The 19,644-nt window shown below is 47.0% G+C and overlaps 2 protein-coding genes across 2 annotated transcripts; both read left to right on the top strand.

Annotated features, from left to right (window-relative positions):
- The first annotated feature begins 309 nt into the window (after positions 1–309).
- On the top strand, positions 310–2,058 carry LOC101785104 (non-specific lipid transfer protein GPI-anchored 2). Its single transcript, XM_004984473.3, has 2 exons — positions 310–1,271; positions 1,789–2,058. Exons 1-2 carry the CDS (start codon positions 857–859, stop codon positions 1,929–1,931), a joined length of 558 nt encoding a protein of 185 aa, XP_004984530.1. The 5' UTR covers positions 310–856; the 3' UTR covers positions 1,932–2,058.
- Positions 2,059–3,565: 1,507 nt separating this feature from the next.
- Positions 3,566–10,118, top strand: LOC101784714. The gene is made up of 6 exons (XM_004984472.4): positions 3,566–4,131; positions 4,429–4,481; positions 7,051–7,088; positions 8,005–8,326; positions 8,498–8,808; positions 9,046–10,118. The coding sequence occupies exons 1-6, from the start codon at positions 3,798–3,800 to the stop codon at positions 9,731–9,733; spliced, it is 1,746 nt and encodes a 581-aa protein (XP_004984529.1). The 5' UTR covers positions 3,566–3,797; the 3' UTR covers positions 9,734–10,118.
- The last annotated feature ends 9,526 nt before the right edge of the window (positions 10,119–19,644 follow it).

The following is a 19,644-nucleotide window of genomic DNA, read 5'->3' as shown; positions in this document are numbered from 1 at the left end:
TTAGGTTTCACTAAAAAAATCTAACTAATCAAGCTAAACTCAGTTCACGAGATGCCGGGCGCTTTGGTTGTAGCTTTGTGAAACTATAATGTTTGTGGTTATGCGTGCTACTGTGTGTTTTGTGAAGCTACTCATCTTAGATATCCGATCGTTTCAATCAATCACAGTTACTTGAGTTATATATCACATACTGAATTTGTATAGAACAAAAGAACTCTAGGACAAAATCAACTTTGGAACGTACAATGGAACAATAGTAGTAAGATTTAATAATCAAGTATCCGTCCAAATGGCTATAATTGCATGGCAGCGAAGAAACAGCGTGGCCTACTATTCGGTGTATCGCCGATTAGGACTGTAACTTGTTTCAATCAGAATGCCATTTTCTTGTTACGTGCTAATCGCAAATTAGTTAGCTGGAAGCCTGGACTATCGCCTTCGCACCAGCCAGCACCACATCTTTGCCCGATGCTTTTGTATGTTCCCCACGAATTGAATTCTTGATTGCTCCATTAACTTTGCTAATTTCGATCTGCACTCGTCTTCAATTACTATCGTACGGTTTCATGTCGTATTACCCCAGCCGTTGGCCGTTAGGCAAGAACGCAATGGCCCCTCCAGGCTCCAGCCGTTACACCCCAGCAGCTAGCGTTGCCCACAAGGCCACAAGCTACCACTACTTAACCTCACATCCCCGTCACTCGCTCGGTCTACGCGCACGAACACAGGCGCACAAACGGACACACAGGCGCACGCTGAGCAGTGAGCTCCCCCATCCCCGCATGTCAAACAGAGCACCCTCCGGACACCAGGAATCCCAGGAACCAGCGGCAGCGACGGCGACGCCACGGCCGCGATGATGATGCCACACGCGGCGTTCGTGCTCCTGGCCCTCCTCGCGGCTGCACTGGCGCCGGGCGCGCGGGCGCAGATATCCGCCGCGCCCCTGGGCGCCCCCGCGCCGGCGTCGCTTGACTGCGCGGGCGCGCTGCGGAGCCTGGCGCCGTGCCTGACGTACGTGGAGCGCCGCAGCGCGCTGACGCGGCCCGACAAGGGCTGCTGCGGCGCGCTCGCGGCCGTCGTGGGCGGCGACGGCGCTGCCTGCCTGTGCGGGTTCCTCGCGGGCTACGGCGGCGTCCGCGTGGACCCCGTGCGCGCGCTGGCGCTGCCCACCATCTGCCGCGTCGACGCGCCGCCGCCGAGGCTCTGCGCCGCGCTCGGGATGCCCGTCGCCGAGCCGCCGGGCGGGGCCGCGGCGCCGATGGAGTCAGGTGCGTCCGGCTTTGCTCTGGCTAGCCTGTCCCCCCCGCGTGCGGTAGACGCAACGACCCTTTTCTCGATGCGCTTGCGTTCTGCTGCAATGTGGCTATCCTGGTGGGACTTGGCAACCAACCGATCACTAAACAACTCTAAAAGCGATTGTACTTAGGAAATCATCATGTCAACCCGCTGTGATTTTTTTTAAGTTCGCCTAGATTCTGTCTCGGGTCCTGAAAACAAATGTGTCTTGCAAATTTCACTTGCTAGATCATCATCCGTCTGTACAAAGTCCAGAATTCAGAGCTTAGCATGATACCACTCCACCGAGTATTAGCGTGTGAATTGTACAGGGTGTAGCATTGTGAGCTAATTAAATACGCGTTGCAATTGTAGTAGTATGCATTGTAAAATCTTGGAATACACGTTCCAGTAGTTAAAACGGCGAACAAATAAAATCTGCTTGTTTTGATCAACCCGCCCGGGTCCTGACAAAAGTGTCGGCACTGACAAACTCTCCTGGCACGGCAGGGTCCGACGTGCCGACGACCACTCCGGCGGCGGCGGCGGCCGCGAACGGAGGCCTTTGGACGCAACGACGACTGTTCCTGGTGGTTCCCCCACACTTGTGTCTCGTCATCCTCTCCACGCTGCTGCTGCTTCTCCAGCCGTAACTCCTGCCAGTGCAGGCCGTACGCATACACCGCTCGCGGCGCATTTGTACAGGTGTATAAATGTACACACGCGTTTCGTTTTGGCCACCGATCGAATCAATTCGGCGTGCCCCGTCCGTCCATTCAACGCCCGCATCGCATTCGCATCGCTGTGAAGACGCCTTTCGCCGGCACAGTGCGCCCAGCCCCCAGGGCAGGCAACACATCGATCCCATCAGCCAGGGCGCGATGGACGGCCACGTCCCGTCCGACCCGCAGGCCGCCGCCGCCGCCTGGCGTGCCGGGACGCGTGAAATCGTTGAAAGGCGGCGCCGGCGGTCTCGTCTCCACGACGCGTGAGCCGGAACCCGGAGGCGCCCACCGCGGTCGCACGGGCTGCGCGTGAGCCTTGGCCCTTTTGGTGGCGGGGTCACAGCGTCACACACACGCGACTGGATAGTTGCTGTTACACAAGCAGTCAAGCACACTATCGCATCGTGTTGACGTGTTGTGCCATGCCAAACTGCCAATGGCCAGAGAGCGAGCGAGCGATGTGGCATGTGCGCCGGGTACGGCATACGGGGCTGCTCTGCTGGTACCGTCGTGTGACCTGGCTGCCTTGGCCGTGGCTCTCCCCGGCCGGCCGGTGGGGCTCGCCGGCGGGTGGGTTATCGTTGTCGAGGTTGGGGCTAATGAGCTGGCTAAATTCGTCGTTCTGCTCCAGTTGATTGATTACCATGTTTGTTTGTTCTGGGAGAAGAAAATTAAAGCAGGCCGTCCGTCGGACCGTTTGGCTGCATGGGCCCAGAGCCCAAGAGCACAAGGCACGAGTGGGCCTGAGATGGGGAAATGAGGGCCTGAAATGATGATGAAGGCCCGTCATTCTACGTTCTATGCTTCCTCATGTGCAATCGGGGAAGTCTGGCTTTCCATTTTGCACCACGGTGAGCGAAATTACTTCACACCCTAGAACTTCTCTCGAAGCCTCTCGATCCAGCTACAGCTGAGAGAGGGGAAAAAGTTGGTGCGGTCGCCGCCGGCGGAGACCGCGGTCTCTTCCGCCTCCGATGGCCTGGGGGTCGTCGGGAGGTGGCGGAGACCGTTGGGCTCTTGCTGGCTGGTATACCTTGATCAACCTCCAAGTCACGTGAGGAGTCCCATCCGTCCGTGTCACGTGATTTTCAACCTAAGAACTTGATCAGCCCCTTACTGAAGCTCACGTCTCAAAACATCTTCGAAGAAAAGCTGGCCATACAGATCCAGCTCGAGTTTCCCAACCGGAGGAAATGGGATATACTAAAGGTGGGTCGAGATCAGAAATCAGTATGCCTTGCTCGAAATGGACCCACATCATCCGATTTTCTCTTACGAGACTGGCGTGTCTGAATTATTATTTATTTTGATTTTTCTAGGTACATAATTTTATATACACTTTACGTATATATTTATATCTAGATATATAACATATGATGTAGGTAAAAAGATTAAAACGAATAGTAATTTGGAATCGAGGAAGCACAAGAAACCAGGGCTCTAATAGGATATCCGCTTCTCAGTCCCTGACAAATCTTCTGATGAGAAGATGATTAGCTCGTGCTCCATGCTTACGTTGACGTAATCCATGGCCAGCACCGAAAATTGCTGTGTTTGCCCACGAGGGTGAAGGAAAGTTTATCGCCCATCTTGCGGCGCGTCTTATCCCCGCCACGGTCCTCCTGCGCCCCACACACTCATCGTCCTCCCTCGTTTCCACCGCTCCCATCTTGCTCCGGGAGCCAAAAACCTGTCGCCTCCTCGCCTCCTTCCGTTTCCCTCCGCCCCGGCCGCGCGCAATCCACGCGGGCTCTCGGCTCGCCGTAGGGATCCCTCTACTCCGCCACTCGTCCGATGGCGCCGCAGCTGCAGGGCGGCTACTGGATCTTCTCCGGGCCACGGCTCCAGCAGATGCCCCCGTGGCCGCGCTCCACCGATTCATCGCGGCCGCGGCTCCTGCGCCTCGTCCCTACGCGACGCCCCTGCAACGGCGCGGTCCGAGTGGTCGCGGACGCGGGCCCGGCGCTGGCGCTGGCGCTGGACGGCGGCGCGGATGCGGTGGGGATCGAGCTCCTGACGGAGGAGCAGCAGGAGGACGTGGACGAGAGGGAGAGGCTCAGGCGGATGCGAATATCACAGGCGAACAAGGGTAACACGCCGTGGAACAAGGGAAGGAAGCACAGCCCAGGTATACTTGTACAGTAGTATCTAGTTTTCCTGTGCTTAAGTTGTTTCGAAAATGTTGTCTGAATATCGTTGCAACCATGTGTTACTAACATGTCTCTCAACGGGTATAATGGATGGATTTTCCAAGGTGTCTTAGGTTAGCTGGAAGAAATGCAGTGTAAATTCATAACTGAGGCCGTAGTACATTGGATTAGAGTAGGAGCCAAATAAAATAAAATACAGAGGCTGCTAAGTTAAGTAATGGCTTATTACACTTCGTGAAAAGGTTGTGCCTTATTTAATTGAATTCCATGTGCAGAGACGCTGCAGCGGATTCGGGAGAGAACCAGGATTGCGATGCAGGACCCCAAGGTGAAGTCATGTAAGAATTATTGTTATTATGCATGTGGTCTGCTGTACTTACTATTTTGTCATGCTGATTACTTATTGTTAGCTGTGCATTTGAGCTCACTGATTCATAACCTTAAGGTTATAAATAAACAATCAAACAAATTTACCCTCCTTAATAGGTTCTATGAAGCCTGCCAATCCTCTTATTAGTAAATGATGTCTCTACCTGACACTGTATGTTGTCAGCCTGGGCCTTGTAACTGTGCTAGGTGGGTGACTGATTAAGATCGAACCTTTCAAAAATTAAAGAGTAATGTTTACATGCACATAGGATTAAGATTAACATATGTTTGATTTTGTGTTCAACAAACATTAAACTTTTTGAGTGGTAGGAGGTGGCATATGGTGGCCAAGCTGTGGTTCTGATTCAGGTTTGGCTTGGTGACATCCCAACAATGGTGGTTGTTTCAGTGACCTGATGGTGAAATTTACGGGGCCATGTCATTTGACAATATAGTGGGTGAAGTAAATGGGAGCCTAGAATCGCAATGCATCATGTCTAGTCTGAAAGGAATCCATGCTCGTATAGACTAAGAGGGGGAGGGGGCGAATTAGGCAACTTAAGAACCTTATCCTATGGCTTCCACTATTTTGCACAAAACATAAGCTAGATCATGTTCTTCTAGTGTTTGCACCCAAACCTAAGAGTTTTGCAACCTAGAGCCAACCCTAGCAAATACTACTCAAGTTGCAAGTATGAAATGTGGAAACATAAAGGAGTGGGTTAGAGAATATGTGAACTCAGCACGATGATTTATGCCGTGGTATTGGTGGGCAAATGCCACCCCTAGTCCATGTTGGAGCTTCACCAAGCATATGCTCCCGGACACCAAGGTGAGGTCCCCGGGTCAAGGTCTTTGGTGGCTTTTGGATATGTCCTTTGCTCCAACGACTAGTAAAATCCAATAGCCACCGAATGATCCAATGGTTACATTAGGGTGGCATCAGATCATCTGGTGCTCCTTTTTTCACCAAGTAGCCATTCGACCCCCTCCCGTAAATTACTTCCACGCTTTATGCTTTGCTGCGTTGGATCGTCCGGTGCTTAAGAGATTTCTTCAAATCATCTTGAACCGTCTGTGCACGTTTATCCGGTGTAAACTATGATCCTCAGTGATCAGCTGTTAAGCTAATGATCCTCAGTGATCTGGTATAATAGACTTTGCTTATGATCTTTTCCCTTAAGATAAGTGAACTTTTATTTTCATTTCAGTGATCAGCTGTTAAGCTGAATTTGTTGTAAGAACTTGGCTGTGTGTGGTCGCAGAGGCCGGAGACAATTCCATTTTCTAAAGAAAAAACTATGATCCTCACATTTTTATACTGTCAGGACCTCCGTTTCCTCTTCTTTTCTTCTCTTCAAACGCTGCTCAATCCCATTCATCCGACGCTCACAAAACAGGCCCCGTTGGATCTTCCAGTGCTTGAACTTCTTCTGCAGTGGCACTGTTCCTTTATTTGACACTTCCTCCAATGGTTATCGGATGTTCGGGTGCACTAGGGTTTCCATGCTTTGTACCAATTCATCCGATGCAAAGCCCTGATGCCCTAGCAGATATTCCTGTGATGTACATTTTCTTGAGTTGAATACCGCCATTTGGATGCCATGACTTGGATTCCATAGAATAATTCAAGTCCTTTTTACCATGGCTCCATCACATGATTTGGATCTTGCTATGATTTGTATTCCATCTTTGGGACCTAAAAGTGCCTACAAAGCACGTGATTGACAAACCATTAGTTCCAATGACCGTGTTGTTACTGAATCACCAAAATCACAATTAATGGCCTAATGGGGGCATGTTTCTTACATAGTCCATTAGGGCCCATGCGATGAATATCCCTATGCCTGGTGCTCTGTTCATGCATACTGTTAACGTAAATAGCACCCCGTGTTACTGCTAATGTTGGTCCCATGATCAGATTGAGGTGTCTGTCATCTATTCCCTTATTCTAGGGATAGGTTTCTTAAAGGTCAAGTCATCCCATCTATATAAAGATGAGTTTGTATATGTCTCCTTTTGCAAATTTGGTACATTCATATAACTGTATAAATGAATATGTATCTCTATAAATTGTTATTTTGTACCAGTCTACAGTGCATTCTTCCTAACTATGGTGCATTTTTGTTTTGAATTTATTTTAGTAAAGTACTTGTATTTATTTCCATGTTGACTCCGAAACGTCAATTTTAACTTGTGTGACTTTTTTATGCCATTAACTGTTAGGACCTCTTTAACTAGGATGGTCTTTTTCTTTCTACACAGAGCTAGCACAAATTAACTGGCATGCTTTTTACAAATAACATATGGCGCTCTTCATAGAAAAATCCACAAACCAAAGAATTGACCTGTTTCCTCATCATTTTTTAATTGTTCGTCTTATTTGCAGAGTTAATTTGTAAAGTTGTCCAGATATTTAGTGTTTGAATTCTGCAAGAAGATATAATTGCATATCATTTCTCTAGTTTAATTTTTTTTTGGGTAACATGAGTGATTACATCCATGGATTTGTTAACCATATTCTGCAGGTTAAGAAAAAGCTGATGAATCTGGGACATGCACAGAGGTACTTCGCAATTTACTAATCTGTTTATTTAGTATAAAATGAAATGAATGCACTACTGTCTGTGTTTAATCTCAAAATTATGAGGTATCACTTTTTTCCTAATAAGAACCTCTTGGCCTAATCTAATATGGTCTTTAGTTTACTAAGTGTTTGAATTCCATATGAATCTTGGGAACATTTCAACTATGTTGTTCCTTTCATGGGAAGTTAGGAAAAGTACAAATATGGCAATGCTAGGGTGAACAATTAGTCATGTGATCGAAATGGTTACATTCTCACCAGTTCTATATTTCTCAAGAAATTTGTTTTTTCATTTGAGGAGTAGGTGAGCTAGAATTCAATGATCAATACATGATTTTCAAGCTAAACTGTCCTCATTTTCTGTCTCCAGTTTGACTTTTGATTACACTGCTCTGCAATTTAACTTTGTTCAACATCAGTTCAGTTGTAGATGAGTTAAATTCTATTGGCAATTACCAACTTATGTGCATGGTCCCTTTTTTCCCCTCAAACACGCAGGAGAACTGTGTATTTTTATATTAAAGAGAGAAGATAGAAAGAAACCTGGTCCCTTACAAGCGATCACTCTAGCTCACCTAGGAGAATAGCGAGATTGCAGAGCAAGCAAAGAAAATAATCACCTAAATAAAAAAAGAAACAACCCAACCTAGGCCAATTAAGTTAGCCCAACACTACGACCACGCCCTAACCCCTGAAGCTTCATAGCCCCAGCCAGTTCCCAGAGCCCCAACTCCTTATTAAAGAAGAGTGCATGATCTCTTAAGTCATGCAATGTTAGAGCTTTACAATTGTAATAAAATGTTCTAAAACTTGTTTGACCATTTTTCTAAAACTTGTTCTCATCAAACGTACTGGTGGGTGCATCCCTAGTTATTGGTGCTTGTACTTGATACAGTGAGGAGACACGAGTAAAGATATCAGCGGGAGTGAGGCGAGGTTGGAGTTTGCGTCTACAGAGATTAATGGTGCAGGATGGCTGCTTTGTGGAGTGGAGGGACATGGTAGCTGATGCGGCTAGAAAGGGCTTTGCTGGTGGAGTTGGCCTCCAATGGAATTCATATAAAATCATCACTGAGCAAATGCGGCAAGAGTGGTTGGAGAATCACCAGAAAAGGAGATCAATGCCGAGGCCAAGAGGAGGTAACAGACGAGCACCAAAAACTCCTGAGCAGAGGAGAAAAATTGCAGAAGCCATTGCTGCAAAGTGGTTGGATCAAGTAAGAGCCCTAAAATGCATTTTCATATATTTCCTTTAAAAATGATTTTGATGCCATATGGACCTCTTTATTTCTCATTCCACATGCATCAGCAATAGAAGTTTGATGACTATTTTCATTGGCATGAACATTTGAGATATCGCTTAACTTTTGAGTGCTCTCTCCCTCTAGGAATATCGTGAACGTGTTTGTAGTGGAATTGCTAGCTACCATGGATCATCTACTGGCACTAAAACACCAAGAAAACCAAGACCTGCTGAAGAACCAGGTGTAAAGAGAGAGACTACAAAAAAGAAATATTTGCAAGCCAGAGCTGTAATCTTAGAGGATTCTCTCGGAAAAGGGGCAACTGTTAAGAGAAAGAAAAGTGCAACTCCCTACAAAGATCCGATGGCAGGTGAAAAATTGGAGATGTTATCAAAGATTCGAGCTCAAAGGGCAGCACTGGAAATAGAAAAGAAAGAAGCTATTAAAAGGGCCAGGTATGCCTCTTTATTTCAAAATGGAAATGCGAGACGTGCTCTTATTAGTTTTGGTAGCAAAAAAGAGCTTGTAGCTTTAATTCATCGTTACGCGCCTGTACATGTTCCTTTAGTTGTTCTTGAAAACCTACTGAGTGCTGCTTCGTGGGAAATATTACAATATGCCATTTCATTCTTGTCTGTTTCATTTTCTCTGTTTCCTGAAAAATAACTGCTGCATAAATTCTTTACTGCAAGGTCACTGATTGCAGAAGCAGAAAAGGCTGCTGATGCTCTGGAAACTGCTGCAGCGATGAGCCCTTTTGCTCAAGCATCACTTATAGAAGCTAGAAAGCTTGTTACAGAGGCAAGAGTATCACTTGAATGTGTTGATCTTGAAGGGCCTCCAGAAAATGCTTCTGATGATACGTCAGAGGACTCAGCTTTATTGGACTACGACCACAGACTGGAGACACAGAATGAAAGCAATGTGTTGGAGCAAGAGAATAAACCTGTAAATGGGATAAAATTTCCGCCAACCAATGTTAATGGCATCGGTTTCCATTTCGATGAATCTGCATTCACCGGAATAAAACAACTTTATCAAAGGATAGAGAATTCCATGGAAAGAGCTTTTCTTCTTCCTTCAGCTTCATCAAAGATTAAAGGTGTGAATGGAGATTTTGGAATAATAGATTTTCAAGTTAGGCAATCAATGGTCAATGATATGGCAAATCATGATTGCATTGCAGCTGAATCAACAGATCATCCAGGGACACTGGGAGAAGATGCTCCCAGGTCTGCAGAAAATGCCGAAACAAGAGAAGATTGTCCTCCGGGGACACTGGAAGAAGACACACCTTCATCTGAGGAAAAGTATAAGATGAGATGGGTACGTGGAAGGCTGGTTAAAGTAGAAAATGAATATGAGGATCCTGAAATCTAGTCGTACTTGGCAAATCCGGCTATGATACCACTGCTAGGCAATTGAGTTTGCTCGCTTCCATATTTTGCATGCCATTCATATGCTCAATTTGGTATTTACAATCTGCCTGCTCGAAGGAACCAAAGTGTAAACCTACTGGCGTGGACAGGACGGGAGTGGTCTTGAGGCACTTATTGGTTTGCGTATATGCAAGAGCGAGCGTTTCCCGTTCTCTTCTGAGGTGACATTTGTAATTAGTAGTTGGTAGCTAGATCTTTTCTTACCATATGTTGTACTCCATTCGTTCCAACTTACTGATTACTTTAGCTGTGCTAAGTCAAACTTCTTTAATTTTGACTACCTTTATTCAAAAATATATTTTCAAAAAGATCTGCAGTAGTGCCTATTTTGTTTGATACGTTGCTTACATGATGGGCTTCATGAAGTATCATTTAATTTCTTTGAGTTACAAAAGATGTAATTCGGTTTGGTTTCCAGAGTTTAAACTTTTAGACTTGGCATGGGCGGTTTGCCCTCCATGGACCGCATCCTTTCATCCCGGCTATTTGGGGTACTGGTCTCATGTGTTATGTTATTGCACTATATAATCCTTTTCATGTTTTATCTGAACCAGCTTTCATTAGTGCTTGGACCTCCCATAGCCATTTTTCTGGTTTATTGGCGGAGATAAAGCTAAATGGTTTATGTTAGATTAAATTAATTTAAAGGTAGGTAATATTTGTTTGGTGGTTTCATTATTCCCCATCAGCCATCAAATAGCATTCAGATTCAGAGTTGCTCTTGTCCTCGATTTACTGCATGTTCCGTGATAGTTGTTTCACCTGAGTAATGAAATGCACTAGCTCAGAGCAGTGAAGTTCTCCTTTTTGCGTGTACAACGCTGTTTGATTAATATCCGTGATTGCATTATAGGTTTTGCAACCTTAAGATTCCTTTGCCGATTTGATTGCCTTCAACTTTCGGAAGAAAGAAATGAATTGCAAATCGAGTTTTATTTCCAATACATGTCTTTCCTTGTAGTGGGTGAAACTATGCCTCAATGTCGTGACATTTATAACTTTGTGAAATTCTGGTATAGTGGATATTAATTCTCAGGGAAGTACATGTGGTGATGTGGACGCGGAATGTGATCGTTGACTACCCCTGATGCTCACAACGTACTAGAAATTCCATATTGTGGATCTGTATACTATTAAAGCATTCTTAGATCAAACCTCATGGACGTTGAGTCTCTTGTTCTATCATTCAATTGATCAAAACCTCATGGACGCTGAATGGCAATCACTTTTACGCTGTCCATTGTTCAATCATTCCTCCGGGGATTTATATCATAATTCTTAGTTTAGATTGCTACTTGGTGACAAACCCCAAGATTGTCTAGGAATGCACTCTTTAAATTGGTACGCAGACCTAACCATTTATAACCCATGGAAATTCTAATCCTTTACATAATAATGTATGCAGAATCAGTCAGTCCGTCATCTGCAGTTTACAGCCATTTCCAGTGTACTAATAGTATAATTTTGACATCTTGACACTTGGTATGTCCATTGCAGGACTATCCTACATGGTGTAGACAAGTTCATTAGAAAGGTCAAGATGATGCATGGAAGCTGCAAAGATGCTGTCTCGTCAGCCTTGAGGAACCTAGGCTTGAAGAACGCATACACTACACGAAGTCTACATCGTGTTAAAATTTATCTAGAACGTTTTTCAGGAATACTCCCTCCGCCCTAAAATACTATTCATTTTGACTATGTATTTAGAAAAATTAAAATAAATTGTAATTTAGGATGGAGGGAATATAACTTGTTGTGTGAGTTATCAGGTGCCACAACGGAATCAGTTCGTAGAATTGTACTACCGTGCTTGCATCTATGGACCTGTTCGCTTCAGCTTATAAGCCGGCTGAAAAGCTGAAACGGCTGATTTGTTGTGAGAGGAAAATACTGTTTAGTGGCTGATAAGCCAGCTGAATAAGCTGAAGCGAACAGGCCGTATAACTTGCCCAGTTTCGTGTGAAAATCCTGCCGCGGGGCTACAAGCTAGCTTGAGTACTCGCAGATTTTCACCGTGGACCAGGCCAGTTGGCGCTGCGGTCGAGACAGCCACACATGGCTCTCTCCAGGGAGCACGATGAGCACGTGCCGGAGCGCACCCTTCCCCGTACCTGCTCTAGGGCCCGGATCGGTGTCCGTAATTCCACGTCGCGGTCGTGCCGGACAGGTTGGCACTTGGCACGGCCCACGGGTACTCCATTTCACGAGCCCAGATGGAGGACGCTCATTCGCTACGATCTGCAAGTGCACATGGTAACATCTAACAAACAGACCTTAGGGCAGCCACGATGGTCCCTTTTTATCTGTGGAAGCGTGATTCCCTAAAAACTGATTGATATTACTTGTGTGAATAATTCTCAGTCAGAAGACGCCATTTCTTCAGGTTCTACATTGCTCCCGAGTTGCACTGTTGCAGCGCAGATGTACAAACCATTTTTCTTAGGAGTGTAGTACAGCAAATGATGCTTTTTCTCGGAGTAACAAATACAGTACAGAGTGTCATTTCTTTGTCCCTCTTTTCTTTTCTTTTAAAAAAAAGATCTTGCAATCGCGCATTGTCGCATGCGTGCATGAACCGACCAAAACTGCCACTCACAAACAAGCTCCATCGATCGAGCCATCAGCCAATCAGCAAAGACGCACGGCGGGGGACACGGGATCTCCACTAGATCACCCGCAACACCCCCACAAACCGAAGGCTCATCCGAGCACCGAACGTAGACGAGCCACGGAACACGATTCAGACAGCAAACCGGAATCCCCATGCGCGAGGGCCGAGTTCTACAAATTTTAAACCGCTGAGATCCCCCCTCTGGGAGTCCACGCTACGGAACGGGCCTCCGATGCAGCGGCTGCCCGATCCGCGGGGAGCAGCGCGGATGCCAACGCCAATCGGGCAATTGGCCATCCATTGGCAACCGCCGGCCGGCGCGGCTTCACCTTGCCGCTCCGTGCAGCGTGCGACCGCCCTGGCAGTTGTTCAGAGAACCTGCACACTTGGCCTGCTCCGTTCCCTTTGGGCAGGATCGCGGCAAGCGGCATGTGAATTTTTATCTAGGAGCAGTGGATAGCAATCCAAGGGAGTTCCCTTGGGGGCTTGGGGCGATGCGCCGAGGAAGAAGATTCCCCCTGATTACCGGGAGAGAGGAAGCAACACTCATCTTCAAGCTGGCAGGCAAGCAGAGGCAGCCTTCTTGTAAACCAAGGGATATTGGTCCGCGAGTAAATGGGCGATGGCCTTTCAGGAACCCCAATGGTTCACCTCGGCAAAATCTTCCGTTGTTGTTTGCGAAAAGGGCAAGGTGATCCTTTAGGTGGATCAAGAAGCTACACAAGAGCCCAAGGCATGGCGCAAACACGGTTATGCCCTTACTTGTCTCGCTCCCTTAGCTTGTTGGCATGAGGACCAGGCTAAAAAGGATTGGAGACGGAACGCCTCAATTTGAAATAGATTATTTAACAAATAACTTGAAATGGGTTGGAACAGAACTTATAGGAGCACAAGTAGACTTGAAAATAATAATGGTACCATGTCCCAATCATCACTGTCCTTAGTCAATACTGCCCAGCTAGCAAAGTTTCTAGTTGACTTCCTATGTGTGTCCTTTTTTGTTTAACCAATCAAGTCTAGAAGATGAGGAAACACGTGTTTACAACTATAACATTCATAATATGAGAGGAAACAACAAGCTAGATCTATAGAGTAGGGAAAAGAAGAACGCCTAGGTTCACCTTTATTTGTTTATAGGATAATCTCATTGCAGTGTTCCACCATCACTTTATACTACTCCCTCCATTCTAAATTGCATGTTGTTTTTGGTATTTCTAGGCCTATATATTTATTATGTCTAGATACATTGCAAAAGCTATGAATTTAGAAATGCCAAAACGATCTACAATTTGTGGGATGGAGGGAGTATTCAACATACATATTGTGTTACAATATTCTTTGGATGCTTGTAGTTTATAATCATGCGTATCATTACAAATTATACGTGCTTTAATATTCTAAAAAAGAATGATACGTGCTTTAGCATGAAGTCGTGAAAACCAGGGAGAGGATTATGCTCTACCTAGGGCCTTGTTTAGTTACCAAAGTTTGGAGGTGCCAAATTACTGTTACAGCACTGTAGCATACTGTAGCGTTTCGTTTGTATTTGTGAATTATTGTCCAAACATTGACTAATTAGGTTCAAAAGATTCGTCTCGCAAAGTACAACAAAACTGTGCAATTAGTTTTTAATTTCGTCTACATTTAGTACTCTATGCATGTACCGCAAGTTTGATGTGATGGGGAATCTTCTTTTTGCATAGTGCCAAAGTTGGGAGTTGGGGATGAACTAAACAAGGGCCTTAGTGTGTTCACTTCTTAGGTGGTCTAGGAAATCAGAATGGCGTCCGTACAAACATCTGCCCATAAAGAATCATTATCGATGAAGTGAAAGGAACAAGGAGCATATGAGATTCATTCAAGTAACAAACTACTGAAAGAAATATTCACACGTAGTAGCAACATAAATAGTGTACTAGTCATCAGTAATATCATTTTTTATCCTGGTAATATCGATTCAATTACACTACAACTCAGATAGACATTAATTTTTCAAAAAAAAATTCTCTATTTTCCTCTCTGTGAACACGTCCCTTTGAGAATTAACGTCTCCAGTTAGCAATAGTGAACGTTCTTACTAGATGATCTACGCCGTTGGGGCCTAGATTTTGAGAGATTTGGCTTTAAAAAGGCTACTAGTCTACTACGTTGCGCTAAGTGGTTTAGTGCCTCTGTCCGATCCCACAGTGGTGAATAATGGAGGCGCCGCCTCACTGGCAAGCATTAGCCGTTTGATCTTTGCGTCGAACGGTTCAGAGCCTCAAACCGGACCAACGACCACTCTCTGACAACGATTTTGTTTCGCTGCTTAGAGAAAAGCAAAAGAAAAGAAAATGCCACGTTATTCTAGTTGTGGGAAAATGGAAAGTGACGCGAGATGAACTATGCTCCTGCCGACACCAACCAAAAATTTCCAGAGCTCGGCATCGCGGAGCAGTGGAAAAGGGCCACCAGAGACGACGGCCGGGGGAAAGCGCCGAGGCTGCTGGTCCACCACCCCGCGAGTGCGTGGGCGTGGGGCTGCGGCCGCGCGGCGTGTCCGATCCTTCCGGCACCAAACCAAGGAAATGGGTGGATTTCAAGCTCAAGTTATCGGCGTGTGCTTAACACTCAACTGTTTCACCACGGCGGTTAAATCAGTTGTTACATTGGTGAGACCGCAAGTCCCATAGCGTTGGCCAAGAACTCGTCCACTTTGTGGACCATGACCATGAATTGACAGGGATCTATTTCGCACGTGACGGTAGTGGTGGTGAAACTGTGACAGCGACTGAAAGGTGGTAGTAAACTCTAGGACTCTAGTAGGCTGTCTTACCTCGCTGGTACACTTTTTCACGAACCACCGGGCCAATGCAAACCGTGCCTTGTGCCGTTGTGCGCCTGGCATCATCTCATCTGTTGGCGCTGCTTGAGATTTGACAAATGCCTCCTGTCGCGATCACCTGATAAAACTATTGTCCCTTCACATGCGAGAGATGGAGTATCTCGCAAAAAGTTAAGCTGTGACCTCACAGTCTCAGGACCCTGGAGAAACGTCGAGAACTTTTGCCGAACCCGGGTACATCATCCCAAAAAGAATTTTAGTTCAAACCAATAGCATCCCATAAAACTCTAGAGCATCCCACAAATTTTGCTGTCGCGGTAACACCGTTGCTTTCTACGGAGTAGTAGCAAATTGTTCGGGGTTCATCGATCCTAGAAAAGCTTCTGCCTGAAACTGAAGCAAGCGATTGGAGACCACACTGCTATCGCGCTATCCCCTTGCTGTACCCACTTGTTTACTAGCTCGCTGCATATAGGCAGACAAAGACGAGTGAGTTGGACTCAAACGATCAAATTGGCGAGGAGACTTTACCTAACTGACGGGGCAAGAGAGCCCAGCAGCTTAGATTTGCAGCCACTACTTTGGGTCAGGTGGCACCGTCAGTCGGGGACCGAGGGAAGCTGTAGATTTCGGAGCACGCATGAGATTATGAGAAAGAACATGGATGCAACTGAGTAGCAGGGCCACATGCTCTGGATGCAGTGCAGTTTCGTGCTACCTTTGGTTGAAAGAGGAGAGCTGCAGATAATTCGTCCATGCTCAAGATTAAAAAGAAAGGAGGTTAGCAATCAAGTGCATTTATCTCATCGACTGAGATCTTTGGAAAACCAGGAATATCTGTGCCTACCCACTTATGGTAGCACCTAGTAGTTAGCTTAGATATTGAGTATTTATGTACTATAAGAGTCTTTAAGTCTGAGCATAGAGCATGGGTTCACTGAACAGTTGTTATCCACAATCTAGGTTGATGTGTTCAGCAATCAGCTATGGTGGTGCTCTTGTCTTTGACCATTCAAGTGGACTCTCTCAGCCGGCAGATTTTTCTAGGATATCCATCCTCATCCGGCAGCAGAACCTGCATAGCTCCACGGCGTAGGTCTTCCCGTAGGCTGGTGCATAACTTCGGATGATGATTTCTGATGTCTTTTTCTGCCCTAGCGAACTCGCCTCCATGGAGCTTCGGTGTCTACCAGCAGTACAGCACCAGGTTGCCGGCGCCCCAGACATTCATGGCTACAGCCAAAGAGATAAGGCAGTGGCAGAGGGAGGTGGTGGCATAGATCGGCGGGGCGCAGAGACGTGTGCTCCTCCGAGCCCATCCGGCCATCCGGGTCCACGGCCGCGGCGTCCAACTCCGTAGCACGGTAGCATCATGACACTATTAGGGCAGGCCACTGCCAAAACCGGGTTGACTGCAGTTGTTTCTGCTTCCAGAAATTGCTATTTTTTCAGTAGCCCTTTTTTTCTCCCCAGGAGCTTCTCATCTTCGCACGTACGAGTACGGAGTACCACCAGTGTGGTTTGACCCCAAAAAGAAAATTGTAGCATAATCATGCTGCTGATGAACAGCACGCAGTTCAGGGTCAAACAGTCATCAGAATCATATCTCCTGCCCTCCCGCTGATATCTCTCAGAAAAATAGCTTCACCAGTGAGGCATCGACGCATCACGCACGGGTCTGCTTCAGCTCATTACATTAAGCTAAGCAAGGACGCTAATAATGCCGCGGAATTGTTTGTTACTTCCTCCGTTCCCTCCGTTCTAAATTATAAATCATTTCAACTTTTTTAAAAATTAAATTATTTTTTATTAAAATTATAGAGATGGTAAAAGAATTTATGGCACCCAATAGATATACGATGAAAATATATTTAATAAAAAAATTAATGGTATTTATTTGGTGTCATGAACATTTATATTTTATTGTATAAATTTGGTCAAAGATGTTTTGATGTTTTGATTCTCGATAGAGTTGGAATGAATATAAAACCGATGAAGTATAAGCCGAGATGGCGCTCTCGCTGGCTAGCTAGCCGCACGTCTTCGGGAGGGTTCCTGTCGGTGTCTCGCCGTAGCAGTTGACCCTCTCATTTCTTCGCATCTGCCTGTCCTGGGTAGCTAACTAGTGATGGTGTACTCCCCTACTGCTGCTGCCGTTCGTCGTTGACGAGGCAAATGTTTTATCCCCAAATGTCAACCCGTTTATTTTAGTGCTAGTACTTCGTAACACCTCAGCCGTACAGTGCCACAAAGTCTCGAGGAGAAACTTCTTTTTCTCTTGAAGGAATCTAAGAAAAACATTTCCAGCAAGGCCCAGCGCCCAGAACAGAAGGCGAACAACTTGAGTTCACTGTCACTGCCAATCTGCCATTCGCATCATATCCTTTCGTTCCTGCGACGGAATTTAACCGTTCCTAGTACTGCTGGTACCGCAGCTTTTTACCACACCAACGCGAGCGGCGGTGGGCAGGCTGCTGGGACCGGCTGCGACGACCGGGACAGCCACACATGTGGCCAGCGGCAGGGGAGCACGATGAGCACGTGCGCGGCGGCCGGATGCACCGGGCGGAGTGGACCGCACGGCGGGCGGCCCGGTGGCCATCCGCTCGCCTGCGTACGTGTACGGCCCGGATCGGTGTCCGCCGCGGCACGGCCGGGCCCAGCTCGTGTGCTCCCCCACAAGCGGCGTGGGCAAGGCTGGCACGGGCGGGTCGAGCGCTTTGACGAGGACAGACGGAGAGCGGCCATTGGTTGCAAGATGTGCAAGCCCACATGAACGACCTTTTAATCTGTGGAATAAACCTGGCATTACCGGACCAAAACAATCGATTTGAAGTGGTGCTACTGGTACATCGCTCGCGAGTCCTAGTACACGTGTAGGTGCTCCAGCTCCGTCAAATTTATATTAGACCCTTTTTGTACATGATGCTTTTCTGTCAGAGCAACAAATACCAGAGACCACGTGTCAAAATAAAATCGGCACACACGCAGACAATGCATTGCGAGATCTGGAGCAGACTCTACTGCCTGGTCACTTGGATCACAACCTACATGGACCATTTCCGATTAATCTGCAGTTCAGCACCAACCAATAAACATCCAACATGAATCGGCCTCCTACACTGCACTGCACATCTGTAAAGCACAAACCAAAGCGGTGGCCCTGATGACTTGTGTCGCTCGGGCAGACGCGCGCGACTGCCCCAAGCAGAAGTCGCAAACTCGCAGCAGATGGGAGTCGCGTGCAACTAACCCTGTTCTTTGCCGGATCGCACCGTCAGAAATCCACCGATCACCTTTTACCGCTGCTAGTGCTAGCAAAGTACTCCTAGCAACACTTGCTCCGTCGGTCGCCTGGAAACTGGGAATCCGATGAGCTCGCTGTTTGCTGATACTCACTCCTCGCTGGCACGTGTTTAGCATTTTTCCGAGCATCCTTTCGTACTTCTCGTTCGATTGACACTGAAGCGGCACCAAAATTCAGATCTGGCAGCGGGCGGAGCAGGCTGTGTGGCGACAGATTTCGCTACGATACTGCCGTCTAATCGCATTTAACGCGCAGGGCTGTCCACCCGGAGTGATTGATCTAGACCACCGGGTACCCAGCTTCCCATGTTTACCATCATACCAATGCTTTTGGAAATGCTACCGAAATTCATCTCAATTATGGCTGGGATTTAATCAAGACAAAGAAACTGTCGGGTTTCTAATAGTAGTAGTAGAACCCAGTGAATTCAGCGAGCGTTGACCCGTTCATAGACCTGGTAAAAAGGAAGACGGTGATTCCGCTTCTACTCTTTGGTGGTCGTCAGTGGTTGGTTACTACCACGCGTTAGCCTGAGCTTGGGGTGGTGGGTCGCGAAAGCTGGGCGGGTAGCGTCCAACGCGTGTGAGGTGGGCGTGCGTGTAAAGGCCGCACGGGGCCAAGGTGCGTGGGGCCCACGCAGCGGCACACGTGGCCCCAGCCCATAAGGCAGCACGTGGTCGTGCTGCTCCAGGGATCGATCGTCGCTGCGGCGGCGGCGGCGGCGACGGATTTCAGGGCCGTCAAACTTAACCGGATTTCATGAAAAAGGGTCCGCTTCGTTCCCCTGGCTCTTGCCTGACCGTTTTGCCCCCAAATGGGCTATGGCCCCGGTACTCAACGCGCAGGGGGATCCTTCACGGACACTGAAAGCAGTGTGGTGCATTGCTGGATTCAGACAAGGTCTAGCATAAATTTGGGAATATTTTTCAGCTGTTTCCATTCGGCATGAACGTGAGATGCAATTTTCATCGTCACTTATAGATGGCAAAAGAACAGAAGGGGTGGCTTCCTTCTTTGTTCAAAGCCATTCCTAGTGTGGCAACTCTATCTTATCCTTGGAAGCAGAGCGTCTTCTTTAGCAATGGCGATCTTGAATCTTCCCCTCTTCCA

This window comes from Setaria italica, chromosome IX (assembly GCF_000263155.2).
Source record: "Setaria italica strain Yugu1 chromosome IX, Setaria_italica_v2.0, whole genome shotgun sequence".
NCBI classification, from domain to species: domain Eukaryota; kingdom Viridiplantae; phylum Streptophyta; class Magnoliopsida; order Poales; family Poaceae; genus Setaria; species Setaria italica.
Note: the sequence above shows the minus strand (reverse complement) of the source record. Positions and strands in the feature narration are given on the sequence as shown.

Excerpts from the sequence above, each read along its gene's own strand:
- LOC101785104 (XM_004984473.3), top strand. The coding sequence starts at position 857 with ATGATGATGCCACACGCGGCGTTCGTGCTCCTGGCCCTCCTCGCGGCT. Across the intron at positions 1,272-1,788 it reads CGCGGCGCCGATGGAGTCAG|GGTCCGACGTGCCGACGACC; the intron begins GTGCGTCCGGCT and ends CTGGCACGGCAG.
- LOC101784714 (XM_004984472.4), top strand. The coding sequence starts at position 3,798 with ATGGCGCCGCAGCTGCAGGGCGGCTACTGGATCTTCTCCGGGCCACGG. Across the intron at positions 4,482-7,050 it reads TTGCGATGCAGGACCCCAAG|GTTAAGAAAAAGCTGATGAA; the intron begins GTGAAGTCATGT and ends CATATTCTGCAG. Across the intron at positions 7,089-8,004 it reads AATCTGGGACATGCACAGAG|TGAGGAGACACGAGTAAAGA; the intron begins GTACTTCGCAAT and ends TACTTGATACAG.